The sequence below is a fragment of the Macaca thibetana genome, chromosome 18 (assembly GCF_024542745.1).
Source record: "Macaca thibetana thibetana isolate TM-01 chromosome 18, ASM2454274v1, whole genome shotgun sequence".
NCBI classification, from domain to species: domain Eukaryota; kingdom Metazoa; phylum Chordata; class Mammalia; order Primates; family Cercopithecidae; genus Macaca; species Macaca thibetana.
Window position 1 is genome coordinate 26,213,606 of NC_065595.1, and position 22,286 is coordinate 26,235,891.

At 37.2% G+C, this 22,286-nt stretch overlaps 1 protein-coding gene across 1 annotated transcript in view; it reads left to right on the plus strand.

Moving 5' to 3' along the window:
• MBD2 (methyl-CpG binding domain protein 2) overlaps nt 1–22,286 on the plus strand; it is a 70,683-nt gene that overhangs the window by 37,328 nt on the left and 11,069 nt on the right. The window contains exon 4 of the mRNA XM_050767888.1: nt 22,011–22,101. Within this exon, the coding sequence (XP_050623845.1) occupies nt 22,011–22,101 (91 nt within the window). The remainder of the gene's footprint in view (nt 1–22,010; nt 22,102–22,286) is intronic.

Sequence of the window (22,286 nt, forward strand, 5' to 3'; positions counted from 1 at the left end):
CCACCTTGATAAAGCCGTTCCCTGGTTGTATTCTTTCTCAGATACTATCTAAAGTCTTGAACATCTTGTCCTTTGACTTTTTGGTGATTTAAAAATCATTTCCCCACAAAGATATTTGTTAATGGAAAATTTTGAAAGTATGTAATTGGGTAAAACAGATTTGCTTCAAAAATTCTGAAAGATTAAGAAGGTGGAATGTAATCTTTAATTAATAATATCATTCCACATTGGAAATTTGAGTTCTTTATGAGATCAGATAGTATTTAATAGATTTGATCCTCATCTTTTCTTTGCCAAATCATTCTCAATATAGTCTATAAACCCAAATATTTTATTTAAAGATCAACTGATTAGCAAATTCTGTCCATTTTAACAGTAATTTAATTATTTTCTGCACCTAAATTCAGTCACAGTTTTAAAAAACTCTGGTAATTTTTTACTGGGTGTTTATCTGGCTATAGAGATACTGGTAACTTACAGTTTTAAAGTTGAAATAACCAGACTAGTTGCTCCTTGTTCTTTGGTATGTTGAATAGTTTTAAGTTTTCCTTCTTTTATTATGGTGTATGAGATTATTCTCAAATGAAAGGTATGTGTCCAAAAACCTAAGTTCCATCTCCTCCATCTCTCCCCAAAAAACTTATGTCATTTCAACCCAGATCTTTTGAGGGTTTAATCTTCCTTTTAGCTTGCATAGACAGGAAGTGTTTAAAATTATTTAGCAGGCCACTTCTCCAAAAGCTTTGGCTGTTTTTTACTTTATCCTTATGGTACCTGACAATTTTTGCTGGATGCTTTTGATTGTGCTAAGACATTAGTTGATTTTCCTCTTTCTTTATCTTCAGTGTAAGAAGTGAGGTAATATTTGACCACTGTCTCACCAATAGGACTGTGCACTGGGCAGAATATGGGAAAATAGTAAAAAGACAATTTTCATGTTAATGTTTTAAAAATCATGATCTGTTATCCCAAGTTTTCCAGTTTAGATTCAGTTTGTTAGTAAAGGAAAGATGTTAGTTTTAATTCTATTTTGATATACATATGGCAGATGACTGCTAATCAGCTATTGTAATTGAGGAGATCGTTGGCACAATATACATAGGCAAAAATGATTCTTCCAATTTTGCTACCCATTACTTAGATTCATTGAATTCGGTTGGTAATATAAATTGCCAAATATTCCAATTGGAGGAGTTATTTTTATCATAGAGTAAACGAATTAGACAATGAGGTTTCTATTTTTGAGGTTTCCATAGAAATAAATGTTTTTATTCTTTATATCACATTCTTTTAATAAGATGTTCAAGATAATGATATTGTAATTCCTTTTAAAGTGTTGAATTTTGAAGCCTATAACTAGGATTAGGCTTCTGAATATTAACTAGGCTTTACTGTGAAAAGATCTGAAATGTTTAATTTAGATGAGAAGCAATCATTAAAAATAATAATTCTGTCTTTTATAACCAACATTCTATGCCCAGGTCATTTATATGGCAGCCTAATTTGAATTCTATAAAATGTATAAATTATGAAATTTTAATGTATTGATTCCTTGAAAATGCCTTAACTTTAAAAGTGCAAATTAGGGTATGTAAAGAAAAGCATTAAACAGAATTCAGTGATTTCTATAATTAAAATTATAAGGTAGTGATGGAATTTGTAAAACCTGGTTATAATAGGGTAGTAGCCAGCCATCTTTGTATATAGCATCAGTGTATTTGATGATTGCTTGTCTTTTCTTTAGATTAAAAAGACCCCTGTAGTGGGGAGGAGGGAACTCTGCCAATTACCAGACTATTATCCCAAACAGTAATCACTGAAATATCATTATTCAGCTAGATGCATGAAACACATCTCAAGATCTTTTTAGTGTAATTGAGTTGTAATTTTTTGCTGGTAACAATGCCTTTCCTAGTTTACCCCCTTTATAATATGAAGAACTACCATTTCTGTTTCTTATTTCTTTACTGCTGTCATCTTTGATACTATCTGGTCTCTTGATTCCTTCTTTTTGTCTTTTAGCGTCAAACCAAAGAAGCTTCATCTTTGAACTATTACTTCTTCCTTTTAATTATTAGATTATAGAGGGATAAAAGGCTTTTGTGTTTTTGACAGTCTTTGAATATTAATTACATTTCTTACAGAATATTCACTTTTTTGTAGGAGTAATTGTTTAACAGTAAAGAAGCAGATTTGAATCTTCCACTTGATCTTAGATATTTTTTTCCTTTTATTTCATTTTGCCAATTCTCCTTGCAAGGATATGAAACTTTCCTTTACCTACTTCTCTAGAAGCCAGCCTTTTCTTTTAGAAGGAATGTTTTAAAATGTATTAGAAGAAACTTTCCTGGTTGAAGATAAATTTTTTAAATGTGCCGTTTAAAGTCACTGTGTATGAAAAGTGTATGAAATAGTTCAACTTTCAGCTGCTAAAACCCAGAGGGTTACTATTTCAGGCATTCTAGCAACATTTTCTTGTTTCTAATCTCTAACAGTTATTTCTAGTATAGTCTCATTATAATGTTCTTAATGATTGACAAATAGATAAGCTAAAGCACAGAGTCTCATGGTGGATATATTCCTTTGCTCTGGACAGAAAAATTGACTGCCTCGGCAGAGAAAATAGAGGATGTGTCCTATAACACTTAAAAATATTACTCTGGGTACTGTTGGGAAGATGCCATATACAAAGTGCCAAAGGAATAGTAGAGTAGTACAGGCAAGTGCTATAGGTGTTTAAGAAAAGTGAGGTTACTGTTGCTAGGAGGCTTGAGAAAATCTTTAGAAAAGGCATGAAACATATGCTGGACATATTTTTAAAATGTAAAAAATATTGTGTAACAATATTTTATAATGTTTCCTTGGGCTAGATTCCCAGAAATGTAATTAGTGTGAATATTTACATTTTTGATACATACCAGCAAATTGATTCCAAAGGGTTGTACCAAATTAAAAGACTATCAAGAAGTTATATACTTTCCAGTTTCAGCCTACCTTCTGTAGCAGCAGTCCCCAACCTTTTTGGCACCAGGGACTGGTTTTGTGGAAGACAATTTTTCCATGGACCAGGTGAAGGGGTGGGGGGTGGTTTGGGGATGAAACCATTCCACTTCAGATCATTGGGCGTTAGATTTTTATAAGGAGCATGCAACCTAGATCCTTCACATGCACAGATCACAATAGGGTTCGTGCCCCATGAGAATTTAATGCTGCCTCTGATTGGGCAGGAGGTGGAGCCCAGGCGGTAATGCTTACCTCCTGCTGTGCTGCCCAGCTCCTAACAGGCCACGGACTGCTACCTGTCTGTGGCCTGGGGGTTGGGGACTCTTTTCCTATAGCTTTGACTACTATTAGTTCTTTTTTTTTTTTTTTTTGTGGGGCGGGGTGGGGGGAGTAATTCAGTAATTTAAAAGGGCATTTTATTTTAAATTTAGAGGCATTTGTGTTAAATTTTAAACATAAGAAACGTTTAGAGCTTTTTAAACTAGGGAGTAGCTTTTATATTACCCATCTGAACTGAACTTAAAGGTATCTCCTGGTGGCCTAAAGCTAATTCCAACATGTGTACTCTGCAGATACACTTCCTCCTTCCTTCTCAGAGACCCCATCCAATGGAATATGTCACTTACCTTTTATCTTCAACCTGTCTCTAAACTGGCTTCTTCCCAAAGCATTTAAATGTATTCAAATCCACCCCATCTTAAAAAAAATTATCCACCTCACTGCTCCCCTTTTAGCGTTTGTTCTCGTTCCTTTCTTGTTAAAGTCAAACTTCTTGGCATTGTGTGTGTGTTTACTATCTGCTTTACCTCTTACTCGTATGTTTATATCTCTGAAATAATAGCTTTTGTTCTCACTGAAACTGTTCTTATCAGGATTGCTGATGTTCCTTGTTAAACTGAATGGATAAGTTGCAGTCTTTAAATTTCTTGCCCTGCTTTAACATTAAACAATATGACTACCCCTCTTTCTGAAACATTCGCTTTCATTCTTTGACTCTGCACTTTCTTGGTTTTCCTCCATATTTTTTTTTCTCAATCCCCTTCTTAGGTTCTTCTTTCTCTATCTGTCTTTTAAAATGTTGAGGTTCCCCAGGGAATACTATGCATTCCTTTTTGTATGTAAACCCTCCAGGGGTGATTTCACTCATTCCCATGGCTTCAGTTATCATCCATATGTTAATGATTCCCAAATTTATATCTTCATCCTGAGCTTCAGTCGTTTGTGTCAATTCTCCTACTTACATTGTTCACTTGGAAGTCTCACCAGCACCTGTAATCTATCGCTTTATCTCTGTGAACTCCTTTGTCATCTGATCAAATCTGCCTTTTATTGGATGTGCTTTATCTCAGTGAAAGGACCACTATCCACTTGGCTGCCTAAGCTGGAAACCTGAGCATCACCCTTGACTCTTCCTATCTTTCACTCCAAGAGTCTATGTAGCCAGCAAGTCCTATTGATCCTACCTCCTGAATGTTCTCTTACTCCATTCTGAGACTAGGTAACTATCATTCATTTCATCTCATCTCTCATCTCTCTGCTTTTTGTCTTTTGTTTGTTTGTTTGTTTTTGTTTTTGGAGACAGGGTCTTGCTTAGCTACCCAGGCTGGAGTGCAGTGGTGCAATCATAGCTCATTGCAGCTTCAACCTCCTGGGCTCAAGTGATGCTCCCACCTCAGCCTCCTGAGTAGCCGGGACCACAGGTGCACACCACCATGCCCGGCTAATTTTGTGTTTTTCATAGAGATGGGATTTCACTATGTTGCCCAGGGTGGTCTTGAACTCCTGGGTACAAGTACTTCTTGTCTTGTTCCCTTACTTCTCTCTTCATATTGCAGCCAGGTGTTCCTCTGGGTGATGGTCTGATAGTGTTCATAGTGTTATACTGCTGAAAACCCTTCAGTGCTTTCTGGTAGCTTTTAGGGTAAATTCAGAACTCTTTAACATGACTGCCAAGCCCTTTTGCTTACCTCTCTGGCCTCACCTTCTCTTGTTCTACACTCAAATCATATGGAACATTTTTCAGGTTTTTGCATATGCTATTCATTCACTACCCCTGACCCTTGCATACCTTGATCAGATTTCATGCTGTTTCCTTTCCATCCTTCAGCTGGCTGTTTCTTACTCATCTCTCAAGTGACATCAAGAACTTAGAAGTCACTTCTTCTGTTCAGAAAACCCCTGATTTACCAAGTTTGGATTTAGAGACCTTCCTTAGTGTTTCTTCTTTCTTCTTTTCTGATCACAACTGTATTAGGTTATTCATTGCTTCATTCACAATTTCTCTATTATGTAAGTGCCTAATATATAAATTTGTTGAATTAGTGAATTAAATTATTCATTCATTCAAAAATTATTTATTGAGCCTTCAACTTGTACTTTTCTAAGCAGTGGGATACTGCAGTGAACAAGACAAAGTCCCCGCTGTCTGGAATTTTCCATCTAGTGTGAGGATAGGAAGTGAGTCAGACAAATACATGTATAGATAATGTATCATGTTGTGTTAAGTGCAATGAAAAAAACACCAGAAGAGTGAGAGAGCATGTGGTCTTCAAAAGCAGAGAAGTATGGAGGGAACATTCTAGACAGAAGTCTGTCAATTGTATGTAGTATGAGGACTGACAGGGTTAGGAGATCATTGAAGAAACTCTTACAGGAAGTTAGGGCATAAGTGATAAGGGTGTGTTTTATGCTGGTCATAAAATAATTGATGGCTGAGCATGGTGGCTCGCGCCTGTAATCCCAGCACTTTGGGAGGCCGAGGCGGGTGGATCACACGGTCAGGAGTTCAAGACCAGCCTGGCCAAGATGGTGAAACCCTGTCTCTACTAAAAATACAAAAAAAAAAAAAAAAAAAGAAAAAGAAAGAAATTAGCTGGGCATGGTGGCAGGTGCCTGTAATCTCAGCTACTTGGAAGGCTGAGGCAGAGAATTGTTTGAACCTGGGAGGCAGAGGTTGCAGTGAGCCGAGATCGCACCGCTGCACTCCAGCCTGGTGACAGAGCGAGACCCTGTCTCAAAAAAATAAAAATTAAAAAATGACAAAATTTAATGACTTATCAGCTCTGCCTATATGAAGAATCTTAGAATAAAGTGTGAGAATGATGTCATTGACAGAAATATGGACATAATAAAGGGTAGCTCAATATTTTTTAAAAATAATAAAATATGAATTTGAGTAGTAGAAAATTTATACTCTTTTTTTTTTTCTGAGTCGGAGTCTCACTCTGTCGCCCAGGTTGGAGTGCAACAGCGCGATCTCTGACTCAATACAACCTCTGCCTCCTGGGTTCAAGCAATTCTCCTGCCTCAGCCTCCTGAGTAGCTGGGATTACAGGCGCCCACCTCCACACCACGCCCGGCTATTTTTGTGTTTTTAGTAGAGACAGGGTTTCACCATATTGGCCAGGTTGTCTCAAACTCCTGACCTCACGATCTGCCCGCCTCGGCCTCCCAAAGTGCTGGGATTACAGGCTTGAGCCACCGCACCCAGCCTGAAAATTTATAGTCTTAAAGTAATTGTTACATGTTGAGCTAGTAAAAGATGATGGGCTGGAGTCCAAGAGAATCTGGAGATATGGTCAGTCTTTATGGAGGGAAGAATTGCAATGGAAACATTATATGTGAATTTTTAAAAATTAAGGAATGAGGCTAGATGCAGTGGCTCAACATCTGTAATCCCAGCACTTTGGGAGGCTGAGGCAGGCAGATTTCTTGAGGTCAGGAGTTTGAAACCAACCTGGCAACATGGTGAAAACTCATCTCTACTAAAAATGCCAAAATTAGCCGGGCATAGTGGCACACGCCTGTAGTCCCAGCTTGGGAAGCTGAGGCATGAGAATTGCTTGAACCCAGGAGGAGGCAGTGGTTGCAGTGAGCTGAGATCAGGCCACTGCACTCCAGAGTGAGACCCTGTCTCAAAAAAAAAAAAAAAAGAAAAAAAAAAAAAAAAAAATTATGGAATGCATAATAGGTTGTTGGTTCATAGTTACCAATAATTATCATGTATTTTTCTAGTTCATTTTAAAAACATGAAAACTGTCATGTGGAAGGATCTGTGCAATTTTTTTATTTCTCTAAGTAACATAGGAATACAGATGAAAAAAATCGAATAGTGTTTTTAAAAACTACTTCTCAAAACAGTAGTTTACTACTCCAGTTAAGTCTTCTAGTCTGTGCCAGAAACGTTTATTCTTAATTCTTATCATATCTCTTTATAATTCTCTTCATATTTCTAATTAATATACTTATTAGGCTACGTCTTTGTTAATTTTAACCGTTATTTCTTTGCTTTCCCCAAGGATAGGTGACTATATAGTTCTCTCTCTCTGCCGTCATGCTCCCAACCTAGATGTATCACAATTTTAGGTAAATAGGTTAAATAGAGTTTGCATTATTATGAATGAAAATTCTTCTGGGTAGGGTAAGTAATGCCCTGCCACTCCTTTCTGTCATAAGTCTTTGTTGTTTTTAATCTTAATAACTCTATGTTAGGTTTTCTAATATAATTACAGTTAACCTTTTCTGATTTTAAAATTTCTGCCACATGCCCATCAATAGTATTTTCTTTATGCTGCTAGGATGTAAATCTGTGGATCAACTGGGGACAATTAATATTTTTATAATATTAAGTGTTACAGTTCACAAATCTTATGTATTCCTCCATTAAGGTTTTATAGTTTTCAGTCTAGTGATCTTATATATCTTTAATTGATTCTTAGATATTTGATGTTACTGTAAGTGGTGTCATTTATAAAATTTTTATTTTCTAATTATCTTTGGCTAATATTAGAAATAAACTGATTTTGTGTATTCACTCTGAATTCAGTTATCTTTCTAAATTATTAAGTCATCTATGATTCTTTTCGACTTTACATGTGAATAAACATGTCATCTGTCAAGGAGAGTTTTCTTTCTTTCTTTCTTTCTTTCTTTCTTTCTTTCTTTCTTTCTTTCTCTCTCTCTCTCTCTTTCTTTCTTTCTTAACAATCTTTAAACTTTTGATTTTTTGTCCTTGTTTTATTTTACTAGTAGAACTTCCAATACAATCTTGAATAGTATTGATAACAGATATTCCAGTCTCATTAGTGATACAAGGGATCATTTTTAATGTTTCTTCATTAAATGTGATATTTGCTTTTTTGTAAATATTATTTGTCAGATTAAGGAAATTTGCTTCTATTTCTATTTTACTAAGAATATTTCTTATGAATGGATATTAAATTCTATCAAATTATTTTCCTTTACCTAGTTAAGTGATCAAGTAATTTTAATTATTTATTCTGTTAATAAAGTATATCATATTGATTGGTTTATGTGATTAATTTCACTGTTTGATATTTTTGAATGTTAAACAGATCTAGAATTCCTGGAGTAAGCCCCATGTGGTTGTAATGTTTTATCATTTTTATCAGTGTTTATAGAGTTGCTGTTATTAGGCTTAGGATGTTTTGCATTTATATTCATGATCGAAATTGACTTTCACTTTTCTTGTAATTTTCTTCTCAAGTTTTAGTATCAAGGTTTTTCTGGCTTTGTAAAATGAGCTGGGAAGTGATCCCTCTTCTTATATTCTCTGGAAGAGTTTGCATAAAATTGGCATTTTTTAAAAACAAAAAACATTTCTTTTTGGAATAATTAATTGGGAGGTCATCTCAGCCTAATTTTTTTACGGAAAAGTTTTAAATTATATATACAATTTTTTTCTTTGTTTTTGAGACAGAGTCTGACTCTGTCGCTTAGGCTGTAGTGTAATGGTGTGATCACAGCTCACTGCAGCCTTGCCCTCCAGGGCTCAAGTGAGCTTCACACCTCAGCCTCTGGAGTAGCTGGGACTACAGGTACACACCACCACACCTGGCTACTTTTTAAAAATTTTGTTGCTTTTTGTAGGGATGGGGTCTCACTATGTTGCTCAGGCTTCAATTTTTAAAATAGATACATGGAAGAATATTCATTTTTTCTTTCTAGTTTTTATCATGTGATTTTCTAGGAATTTGTGCATTTTATAATTTTCAAATTTAGTGGCATAAGGTTGTTTATGTATTTCTAGTAATATTTTTAATGTTTGCAGTATCTATTTTGATATTCTTCTCTCTGATCTTGGTAGTATCCAAATGAAAAGTGGAATGAGGTATTGGGGAGACCTTTCCTAACAGGTTTTGAACTCAGTCTATACACGAGCTTTTCCTCATTGAAATTCAAATCCATTTCAATCAAATTTCTTTTTATAAGAAAACATTTATTTTATAGAAGTTATTTCTTTATAATGGATTATGCCTCATCTTATTTGTCACTGTTGCCTAGAAGTAATCTTATAGTACTATTGGGATCTTTGTTTTTTTATGCCTGTATTTGTTTGCTATTTCTTTGCACTTTCTTTTTATTTCCAGATTTCTGAGTCTTTATTTTTATATCTGTCTCTTGCATAAAACATATAGTTGAGTTTTTTAATTTGTTTAAAAATATGATCTGAAGGTCTTTTTCTTAATTGGTAAGTTTACCATTACATTTATTGCTATTTGTTTGGTCTTAATTCTGTCACTGTGTTTATATAATGTTTTTAATATTTTGTCATTATTTTTTGGTATTTCTATTTTTGTTCTGTAGTCTGGGTTTTTCATTTAAATATATACTTCTGGTAATTTTGAGGATTTATAACCTGATTTTAATTCTAGTGGTTGACTAATGTCAAATTCTAAATAGTGCATATGGTGCTTCTATTTCTCGATGTATTGGTATTAAAAAGGAAGAACGACTGGGCATGCTGGCTTATGCCTGTAATCCAAGCACTTTGGGAGGCTGAGATGGGAGGATTGCTTGAGGCCATGAGTTTGAGAGCAGCCTGACAAGAAAGTGAGACTCCATCTCTACAGGAAATTTTTAAAGAAACTAGCTGGCGCAGTGGTGTGGGTCTGTAGTCCCAGTTACTCGGGTGGCTGAGGCAGGAGGATTCCTTGAGCCCAGGAGTTTCAGGTTGCAGCGAGCTATGATCATGCTCGCTGCATCCCTGACTCTCCTGCTTGGGCAACAGAGTGATACCCTGTCTCAAAAAAAAAAAAAAAAAAAAAAGAAGAAAAGAAAAATTGTGCCTGTTAGTGTCCTACAGAAAGAATAGGAATTAATTGGCCGGGCGCGGTGGCTCATGCCTGTAATCCCAGCACTTTGGGAGGCCGAGGCGGGCGGATCACGAGGTCAGGAGATCGAGACCATCCTGGCTAACACGGTGAAACTCCGTCTCTACTAAAAATACAAAAAAATTAGCTGGGCGTGGTGCCGGGCGCCTGTAGTTCCAGTTATTCAGGAGGCTAGGGCAGGAGACTGGCGTGAATCCGGGAGGCGGAGCTTGCAGTGAGCTGAGATCACGCCACTGCACTCCAGCCTGGGCGACAGAGCAAGACTCCGTCTGGAAAAAGAAACAAACAAACAAAAAAGGAATTAATTTATACTACTGAAATTAGTTTCAAGAAAGCTTTTCTTAAGGGAATGTCTTCTCATAAACAACTAATGATAGATTCTTATCTATTAGAGATCAAAGTTCCTGCCATTGAGTGGGTTTTGAAATCAGCAATTTATTCATTCCACAGCATATATTGCTGATTAACAGATGCTATATTAACAAAAAAGTCGAACATGTTCCCATCCTCATAAAACTTTGAATTTGATAAGGAAAACTAACACTGAACAAATAATTGCAGGCATACTGATGTATGACAAATATGTGAAAAGTAGTGAAGGAGCACATCTAAGTTCCTGTATGAACTTATGTATCAATAAGAAAATGATTATAGCTTTTTCTGTGGGAGGAGCACATGAAAAATCTAGGCACCTCGAATGATGCTCTTATTCCATGGTTGGTCATCTTAGGATAATGGTACCTTTTCAGGCACTTGACAAGTATTGTATACCCACAGTGTGTAAGTTAGAGAGTATTCATGGCAAAATTTAGACAAACAACTACAGCAAATGCTTACTGCACCTCTATCTTCATCAACCATAAAATCTGCCCTTTGCTTTATTAATCTATCCTGTTTAGCCCAAATTATCTTTTGCCTTAACAAGAGATCACGTTGTAGTTTGCACAGCACATGAAAGAAGCTTTTCCTTGATTTATGCAATAATTTTCTTGTCATTATCTAGCTCTTTCTTCTTGGGCCACTCTGACAAAATAAGAGGGTAGCTCATACTTGATCTTTGATGTTTGCAGACCATGGTATTTAAGTTAAGTTGTTATTGCTGACCATTAACTAGACAATTCAGATACTATATGGGGTTGATCTGAAATAAAGCAGTTTATAAACTGGACGGTGAATTTCTTCTTGGCAGGAAACACCATTCATCCACATAGCCCTAACTCAGTGTCTTGTATATTTAGCTTTTTGAGAGTGACAAGAAAGTACACACTTTCTGGATTTTGCTTTAATCGACAATTATGTGACAAGAGTCTCTATTATTTGATTAGCTTTAGTAACTGCCTTATGAAAGTGAGTAAGATATTCATTGAATTGATGGAATCCTAACATTAGAAAAAAATTCTGAGCAATTTGATAAAAGTTTTTTTCTCAAAAAACTTTCTCATATTTTATTAGTGTTTTGATAACCTGAGATAGATCTGACAGTTATTAGGATTTCTAGTTTACTAGTGAAAATATATGCAAGGAGATTAAGTGCTTTGCCCAAGCACATCTATTTAGTGTTTGCACCAGGATTAAAGCATTTAGCTGCCAAACCAGCACTTTCTATCACCCTGTCCTCCCTCTACTTAGCCAAAAATTCATCTCGCAAACATCTGAGTGCTAATTTTGTGTCTAGCCTCATGCTCTTGACAGCTGTAGATTGCAGATAAAACTTTAAAAATGGGGAGATTTTTAAGGTAACTTTTGGTTCTTCTGTTTTATAAAGCATTAACACTGTTGTCCTCATATACTTTAAAAAGTATATCACATATCTTACGTCTTACGCATTTAAATTTTTTTCATTAGAAAAAAGAAAAATGCTTATAGTCTAAATCTTTGACAATTAATGTTAGACATTTTAATTTGTTGCTTAATAGTAGTAAAGAATACAGAAACATACAGAGAACTGTCGTGAAAGGTCCTCAGTCCCCTGGCAGCAGGCGAATATATCAGTGAAGTAGGACAGGGGAGGCTTGAGCTAGGAATTGGATTTGGTAATTAGGTTACTGTAACCTTGGGCAAGGTCAGTGTTCATATAAATAAGAGGGGCAGAGCCTGGGTTAGAAGGAAAAGAATGAATAGAATGTGGGGAAATAAGACACAAGGTCTCTCTGCTAGTGGGAGGGGAAGATCAAGATGGCTTGAGGGGGAAGCAGTGTGAATAAGGACATGTTTTAAGTTGTCAGTGTTCAAGTGCATTTGTCACTTAAAAGAAGATGTCCCAGGAGAGGAAGGGAAAAATGGAAAATGTGAGAAGTTGGGCAAATTGATGGGGCAAGAAGAGGAGGAGGTAGAAGACGTGATCAGGAGCGCAGGTGGCGGGATAATCTTAGAAGGGCAGCAGATTCTTATTTCTCTAAAATAGGAGGAGATCTGAGGTGGAAAGGACGATGTTCATAGAGGCTCTAGACCTTCAGGCTTCATGCCTGACTTTTCTAGTTGTTCTGAAGTTGCTCTACAGGCTTCTTGGCTTGGAGGTTAATATTCAGCTTATGGTGTCTAAAATAAACAATAAAAAACAGGAATTTGGATATGTAGGAGTTTTAGATGAACTTCCCTTAGTTTCATTATTGAAATTCAGCAGATTTCTCTGGTCAGTTTATTTTTTGTTCTAACGGAGATTATAATTTCAAAAGGGAAGATGCTTTTTAAGATAATGCATGAGGGCTAAAATAAGTTTTAGGTTTTCGTGTGGCTCAGTTTGGTGAATTTTCTCCAGTTTTCATGTAAGAATTAGCCAGGCCTACTGACAGCTACATGCTAATTTATGGAAATTAACATGTTCCAAATAAACCTGTCTGTTCTATTTTGCTACTGTACCTACATTTGAACACTTAAAGTCATTCTAAATGGAGCTGTGCCTTTCTCAGTAGTCAGTGACAGATTCGCACAGGTGTGGGAACCCCGATCCTGTGGTAAATAAGAGAGCCCCTTCTAAAATCTGACATCTCTCTATACAGATAATTTCTAGTTTACAAGTTGTGATATAAAATTTCATGTTTCATTTATTTGGAACTCTACATCTTCCAACAGAAATGATATTATAAATGACTCTAGTGTTCCAGACCCACCCATAAAAGACCATTTAATCAAAAGTATATCTGAATTATTAAAAATAATTACAACCACATTTCTAGCAGCAAATACGTTGACTATCAATTTTCTGAGGTATGAAATGTTTCTCCCACTTGTGCTTTATCTGACTCTCCAGAATGACTGGGTTCTCCACCACTCCTAGTTGTCTGGCAGTAGAAAAAAGAGGCACCCACCTCCAAGCCATTTAGATAGGTTCTTCTAAGGCTCATGAATGAGGGGAGCTGGGAGACACACTACTGAGAACTGAGAGAGGAGCTTGCAGTGATGGTGCATGCTGGCGGGGGCCCTTCTTTCTGTTTCTCCTGTGAGATCTGGGTGCCTGCCTTTATAAACCTTATTTCCCTATCCTTTTTCTCTTTCTCTGGACGAGTGGTTTTCAACTACACATGATTTTGCTTCCCCCATTTCCTCTTACTGCCCCACTGCCCACCTACCTGGGTACATTTGGTAATGTCCAGAGATATTTTTTGGTTGTCACAACTGGGGTCGTTCTTCTGACATCTTGTGGGTATATAAACCAAGCAAGCTGATAGTCATTTACCCCCAAATGTCAAGAATGCCAAGGCTGAGAAATTCTGCTCCAGACAGTTAATGCTACTGGTTAGGGTTGTTTTTGCCTTTTTTGATTCATTGCAGCTTAGAAATATAGTCTGTGTTCCCTGATTCTCTCCCACCTTCTATTCTTGAAACAAGCTCACAGCTCTTTTGAGGTTTTTCTAAGGGCTTTAGTATCATCACATCATGGAACTAGATGGACCAAAAATAACAAGAAGATTACAGTTTTAGGAAATCTTAATTAAAAGCTATCCATCCTCTCCACTGGACTTTAAATAGAGCAAAATTCTGATCCTTCTCTAGGCTTCAGTCCTTTCCTTCCTGTGATGATGGTTTCATTCCCTGGTCTTCCAACCTTCCTAATTAATACTGCTCCACCATGGAGAGCTTTAGCAGTGATCCTGTTTCTCCCAATGAGAAACTACAGGGATGAAAAATCCTTGTGTTATTTTAATGAGGAGTTAAGGAAAGGTTCCTTTGTATTGCATAGATCTGGCCAGAACTGTTTTCTGTTGTTCTCCTTCTTTTAAGAAAGTTTCAGGAAGAGATTACATCCCAGCCTTTCCTTAAGTACCGCTGCACAGCGCAGGGACCTCCTTTCCCTTCTCTCCTTCTGTCTACTGCTGCTCCATACTTGCCACCAATGCCAGCTTCATGGACATGTGACCTGTGCAGTTACACAGGGCCTTGTGCTTAAAAGAGCCCCTCACTTAGAAGGAAGGGCCTATGCCTGGTTTAATGCTCTGCCGCTATATACCCTTGAAATTCTTAATATTTTTTTAAACAAGAGGCTGTACATTTTTAATTTGTTCTGGGCCCAGTAAATTATATAGCCAGTACTGCTTACCAAAGTACTCCCAACCAACCTTAGGTCCAGGTGAGAGGCAGTCTGGCTTGGAGGAGAGGAGGAAGAGGAGAATTTAAAAATATTTGTAGTAGCAAGAAATCCCCAACTGAAAGCGAAGGAAGGGAAGGGAAGATTCATATTCATGTGCTCAGTCTCTTCATTTGCTAATACTTACCTTTCAGAATTGATTATTTTTGCTTTGTTTATACTTACTAATTTTAATAAAATGACCAACTACTTATTAAGTGCTATTGTATGATCAGCAATGTGCTACAAGCCACAGGTGAAACGAAATAGTAAAATGGTAGTTGCTGTGTACTGGGCATAGTCAAGTGTTTATAACACTTCCTCATTTTGTTCCCATAACCCGTTGAGATTGCTTATATTGTCCCATTCCATAGAGTATGAAACTGATATTTAGAGAGGTCAGTTGTCCAATTTATAAAGCTCGTGAAAAAGCAAGTTTGAACATTGGTTGTTCAGATTCTAAAACCCAATCCCATTCACTCTGCTAATAAGTTAGATATTCCTGTCCTCAGGGTTGACTCTTGAGGTTGTGAGTATACATGGAAAATCAGTTTCATTTTGTCTAGTGAATTATTTTTTTTAACACAACAGAGACACATCAGTACTTTTCAAATTGGATATAATGATTTATGAAAATAGTGCTAGGATATATGATGTAGATGCTTTTCAGTGTGGTCAGGAGAAGTAGCTATTATAATTAATCTGAAACAGTGTTCTTACAGAAAAAATTCAAAAGCCTTCAGTTATATATGCAAACCGCTCCATCTCTTTTTCCATTTTTTGAAATACTTGCTCCCATATCATTGTTAGTGTTGCTTAGCTGAAAGTGTCTTCTTGGAGTAGGGTCTCTTTAATTTCTTTTTTTTTTTTTTCAGACGGAGTCTTGCTCTGTCGCCCAGGCTGGAGTGCAGTGGCATGATCTCGGCTCACTGCAAGCTCCGCCTCCCAGGTTCACGCCATTCTCCTGCCTCAGCCTCCCCAGTAGCTGGGACTACAGGCGCCCGCCATCACGCCCGGCTAATTTTTTGTATTTTTAGCAGAGACGGGGTTTCACCACGTTAGCCAGGATAGTCTCGATCTCCTGACCTCGTGATCCGCCCGCCTCGGCCTCCCAAAGGGATTACAGGCGTGAGCCACTGTGCCCGGCCAGGGTCTCTTTAATTTCTATTCACCAAATAAAAATTTCATGTTCTATGTGATTGATATTTGCAACTGTGGTCTAAGAAAGCTAATTTGCAGAGAATATATGTTACGCCAATTCTTTATTTTTTACCATGTGAGCTACTTCTCATGACAATTTGGTATCCCCATAAAATTCTATGCTGGTCTTAGCCTCAATATGTTATCAGCCTGTCTTCTTAATTCTGCATAAGGAAGAGGCAGGCATCAGGCGTAGATTACCTACAATTGACGAGTATCTATTACTTAGGAGTTAAATGGATTAAGAGTAATTTGATACTTCTCTTAAAATTTACTGATCTATTATTATCAGCCTTTGATGGCAGTAGAAGTGTCTGAGGCTTGTACTATATAACCTAACAGGAGCCAAACATATAAATGCTCTTTCAGAGCTTTTGTTAAGAGAAGGACTGTTTAATCACACTGACCTGAGTTTTAATTCCAGCTGCACCACTGATTAATTGTGTAAGTTATTTAAGTTCCCCACGCTTCCGTTTCTTTATCTGTAAATGAGAGTAATATCTTCTCCAAAATGCTGCAGGAAAGTTTAACTGAATTTCTGTACATAAAGCACTTAGCACAGTGCCAGGCCTATGGAAAGGTGTTAATGGCTAAGTGATAGTTTTCCTCCTCTTCCTCCCCCTATTTCATCAAAACAGTATGACTGGGCATAGTTTCACTGGGTAAAACAGAACATTGGGTAAGCCCTTTCTTGATTTATACCTAAACAATTAGCTCTACTTTTAAATAAACTTCAACGTATCTCCTCCTGCAATGAAATAATTAGAAGGCAAATGTCTTCCTCTTGTTGTCTGCAAGGAAGAGGATAGAATAATATTTTAAAAAATCTTTCAGCATATTTAAGAATAAAAGTTGGAGATCTTGGTGGTCACTACACCCCCACTACATGCACACTACCTTTTTTTTTTTTTTTTTTTTTTTTTTGAGACGGAGTTTTGCTCTGTCACCCAGGCTGGAGTGCGGTGGTGTGATTTCGGGTCACTGCAACCTCCACCTCCCGGGTTCAGGCAATTCTCCTGCCTCAGCCTCGTGAGTAGCTGGGATTACAAGCATGTGCCACCATGTCCAGCTAATTTTGTATTTTCAGTAGAAACAGGGTTTCACCATGTTGGACAGGCTGGTCTGGAACTCCTCACCTCAGATGATCTGCCCACCTTGGCCTCCCCAAGTGCTGGGATTAGAGTTGTGAGCCACTGCACCCAGCTACTAACATTCTTTCAGCACAAACCAAGCCAGTCTTTCTCATACCTCGAACCTGCATCAGAATCACCTAAGGTATTTGTAAAAAAATAAATAAAACTAGCTCTCTAATCCCAGACCTACTGAATAGAATCTCTGGGGATGAGGCCTTGGAATATATTTTTAAAATAAGCCACCTTGGTTATTTTTCTTCATAAGATCTTCAGAAACACTGACCTGCACTCTCTTACCTCCTTGCCCATATGATTCTTGGGTTGAAATAGTCTTTTCTCTTCTACATGCCTATAGAATTCTTACACAATTTTCAAGGGCTACCTCTTCCTAGAAGCCTTTCCAGATCTTCCCAAATTGAAGTTAGAGACGTATCTTCATTATTGCAGTCGGCCTTGTAGAGTTTTGCATGTTTTCTACCAAACAGCTCCTGGAGGGCAGTGGTTGTCGATTATCCTACCAAGCATCCCCAGTGCCAGAAAAACACGTTACATATCATGGGCATTCAAAGAGTATTTGTTGAATATTGTTGATCCTCAAATTCCTTTTTCCTAGTAAGCCATCTCTTTTGTTCTTCAGTAAAGAGTAGAAATCTCTTCAGAGTAATATTAATAAACTCGGGGTGATGAAGGTAAATAATAATCAGCATTATCAGCCTCAGTTTCCAGAGCATCAGAATAGGGATCACTGTCTATGAATGGTGGCGAGGGGTTGTTTGTGATCCCTGTTTCTTTCTCATCCTCTTTGTATATTCTTCATAAGGCAAATTGAACAAATCCCTCAAAGTCCAAGTTGAATACATAACAATTACGAAAAGGAAATGCTATTGTGGGTTCATTTTACTTTCAGTAAACAGATTTGATCATTGACCTCACTAAAGAAGCAGTTTTTGTAATACACCTTCATGTTTGTTCTTTGGGACACTAAGTGGAGTAAAGTCCATGCAGCTGTGCTTCCGTTGATGTCCTTCCTAGGAGAACTGTGCGGAGAAAATGTGTAGAGATGAACTGCAGTGACCACTAAGATGGTTTCTCCAAAGATGCTCTGCACTGTCACTTAAATTTTAGGCACTTTTGTGGTTTTAAGTGACTTTTAATTCCATCCCATGTTTCTCTCTCCATCAGCTGGTTTCCTGGATAGGGCATTGCCCAGACGGTGTTATAAGGTGATAGGCATGTGGAGCTAGCCAATGTTCTAATATACTGGAAAGTGACAAAGAGAACAAGGTATTAGATGCACTCAGAGTATCTGGTTATTGAGGATTCGAGGGAGATGTAATAACTGAGGGTGATAGCACATTTTGGGAGTTTCTCCAAATGTTAAATCACTGTTCCTTATACATATTCTATATATTGATCATTTGGCTTCACACCAGGCAGCAAGATTAAGCTGAGAAAACCACTGAATTTGGCAGGGGAAATCAGATTTTCAGTGAGTAGGTTAGGATTTATGACAGCAGTAGTGCTTATGGAGTGTAGTGCAACAGACTAGGTAGCCATCATAGAGGGAGAGTCCTTACATATGTTTTGAATATTTTGAGTATTACTCATCTTTTGAATCTTAAAGTCTTTGGACTGCTAATGTTTGAGAAAGCGGGGAGACTTCCAAGTGAACAGAATCTCCAAGGAAAAACCTACTCACCTAAGTGAGTAGATCAGGAAATTTTAAACTTAGGCAAAGGAAGACCTTTTCCTCCCCTGCTCCCTCTGAAGCACTGAGGGCTATAGTGGCCAAAGATAATGAGAAAAGATCTTGGAATTTGGTGAGAGGAGCTGACTGTTAGAGTAGGTTTAGTGCAAGTTGGCTAGAAAGGGGGTGGGCTAATAAAGTTGCAGTAGGCTTGGGAAAGGGCAATAGTGCACATTGGGCCATTCCTTGAGGAACAGGCTTACAAAGAAAAGAAAATGGTCATTATATAAGCTGGACAAAGTCTCCACGTATTAACAACCAGAAAGTACAGTCCTAGCACCCCAAAGAAGTTGCTTGTGCTGAGCCTTTGCTGTCAGACTCCCCTCCATCCTAATCTCTGGCAACCTTCCCTATAGGTTTTCCTTTTCAGGGTATCATAGGAGTGAAATCACACAGAGTGGGAAAGACTGGCTTCTTTCACTTAGCATAATGCCTACTGTATGTACATTTAAAGTGCATTTTAAAATGCAAAGAATCCTTGCCCGCATCCCCTGCTGAAACAAATAAAACAGGGATCTGAGAAGATGGATGTACAGAAAAGTGAGTTAGGAACATACTGAGATGTAAACAGACATTTACCTCCTGAGGACTGTTTCAGTTTTCAGTGAAATTAGGCGAGCTTGTTAGCTTTGAGTGAGTGTTGGAAAGGTTGGAGAGGAAGTGACCTTGACCATTTAAGTGTTTCCTTAAACTAGCCTCCTCTCCTTCTCTGACCTTTTTCACTCCCCCTTTCTTCCCTGAGTTGGGGGTGGGGGAAGATACACACACACACACACACACACACACACACAGACACACACACACACACACATACGCATACATAAAAATATATATATATATATATCTCCATTTTCATGGCATAACAATTTTGTTATTTTTGCTCCTGAACTCTGGAAATGGTGCTTTTACTATCAAAAGAGCATATGCAAAATCTTAGTTTCTTATGTCCTCTCTTATAAAGAGAGCATCCACACATAGCAGATTCTAATTTCAGCCGTAGTTGAGGGCTATCAGATGACACGTGGTGGTTACCAGGATGTGATACAAGCTAGAGCCATATACTTGTATTTCAGTCCGGGATTTAGTTTTACTAAATTTTTCTTTTTAAATTTTTGTATTGTTTTCCTTGTTACTGATAGAAGTTTAAAAGTTAAGAATTAAAAAAGATAGAATAAAACAAATTATTTTTTAGTATCTGGAATTGGAACTTTTAGATGTAAAATATAAACAATGTATCTGTTCATAATTCCCATGCTTTTATTTGGTAGTGTTGATTTATTTTTACAAATCAGTGACTATGAGATTAGTAAGTGCTTTTATTAAATTGTATATATATATACACACACACACAGATACAAATGTTTAATTATATTTAATTCTGAAAGCACTTACTAATCTTATCCTCATTAATTCTCCTGGATACTTTTTCAATAGAAATGTAACTGGGTTTTGTTTTCCTTTTTTTTTTCTATAGCTGTGATATTCAAAGCACAGATGATATTATTCCACCAAAGAGCAAGTAGAAAGCAGGCAGGTTTTCTTGGGACATTTATTGCATTCATCAATTATTACCTTCACCTTACTACTTTTCATTCATGATGAGTAATACATTTATATCCTCGAATTGTTGACTTGTTTATATTGACAACATATTCTACTGATAATGTGATTAGCAGAGAGATGTAAGATGTTACTATATACCAAAGGCCTTCCTTGGTGCTAGTGTTGTGCTTATTACAAATTCAGCATATTGCTCTTATAACATAAATAGAATTACACTACTGTGTCTTCTCATTTATCTGGAGAACAATTATCTGATACTTCACATATATCTAGAAGTCAGAATGTAAGCCCCAAAAGCCCTCAGAGTGGCCACAGTTTGCTAAAAGCAAATGTGATAAATCTTGTGCCCAGTTTATAATGGATACTTTATACATATTGCCTTATTTAACTCCCACAGTAATCTTTTGTGATAGCTATTGTTGCCACATTTATAGAAGAGGAAATAAATTGAAGATTCTGAAGAGGTTATAAACCTTGTCCAAGGTCTTCTATCTAGAGAGTATCGCAGCTGAGATTTCAGCATGGGTTTAGACCTTGTCCAAGGTCGTCTATCTAGAGACAGTGTTGCCGCTGAGATTTCAGTATGGGTTTGTGTGTCCCCCAGATCCTCACTCTGAGTCCAGTTGCTCCCATTTTCAGTCATTCTCATAAATATTTTTTCAGTACCAACTATGTGACAGGCCCTGGTATCCGGGATTAAAGGCAATTATACAGAGTCCTATAGAAATCCTTTATCTGTTTTTTTTGGCTGCAGTAAATATGAAACAGACTAGAAAAGAAAGGAGGCATGAGGACAGTGATATTGTCTCTGCTACTGACTGTCACATCTGCAGGGTGAGCACAGTACCTAGTAGGAACTCAATAAATATATGTTGAATGGGTGAGTGATATTAGTGAAAAGTAATAACTAGGAGAGAGAATCAAACATGAAAAGGATATAAAATAAAAACCGTGATTGTCTTGGACCAGTTAGTGTTTGAATAAGCAAAAAGCTCCATAGCCCCTAGGGCATGAAGAGCCTCTCAGTGTACTCACTGATGCCCATAATGATGACCTGAGGCCACTGAGGACCATGGTGATCCAGGCCCTGTGCAGCAGGGAGTCACTCATGAATGTGACATCCAGTTTAAAAATAAAGGAGGCACCTAAAACATTTTAGAAAATGTTTCATTAAAAATGGTCTTTTCTCCCTTAAAGTGTGCTAAAGAGCTAAACTTCATTGTCTTGGAGAAATCCTGTATTGGAGTAGCTCTTTCTCTAATAATATTGGATAAAGAGGGATAACACATCATATAATTTGTTTTCTTTTCCCTAATAAGTCGTAGCATTAAAATTTCATGCCAGATGAATCTTTAAAAAATTCAAATTCTTTTCTTTGGAAGATACCCTATAAGAAACTATACATAGTATACAGCATATAACCATCTATAGTACTGTAACAAGTGAATAGGTCACATAAAACAACCTTTTTTGAGCAATGTCATCTGAGAGGATTATGATGTGTTGAAATAATTCACGTTTGGAATATCATTTAGCTTTTTATAAGGAAAAATGAGGAAATTATAGGAAACTATTGAAATGATTTAAATTTCATTATTCAACAGCATCGATGCGCTACTTTCTTGTTTCAAGAATGTATCTATTAACAGTGATATTTTGCCTTACAGCTTTTCTGGGAGAAGAGGCTACAAGGACTTAGTGCATCAGATGTAACAGAACAAATTATAAAAACCATGGAACTACCCAAAGGTCTTCAAGGTATTATCTAAGTTCAGTTGAGCAGACATTTATTAAGTACCTACTGCATGCCAGGCACTCTGTTAGATGCTGTGGATTCAGCAATGACTGACAGGAGGTCTTTGCCTTGGGAGGTCATATGCCTTGCTGGATGACGTACCTCTTGTGTTTTAGTAAAGCCAGGCAGAAGCTACATGAAAAACTTG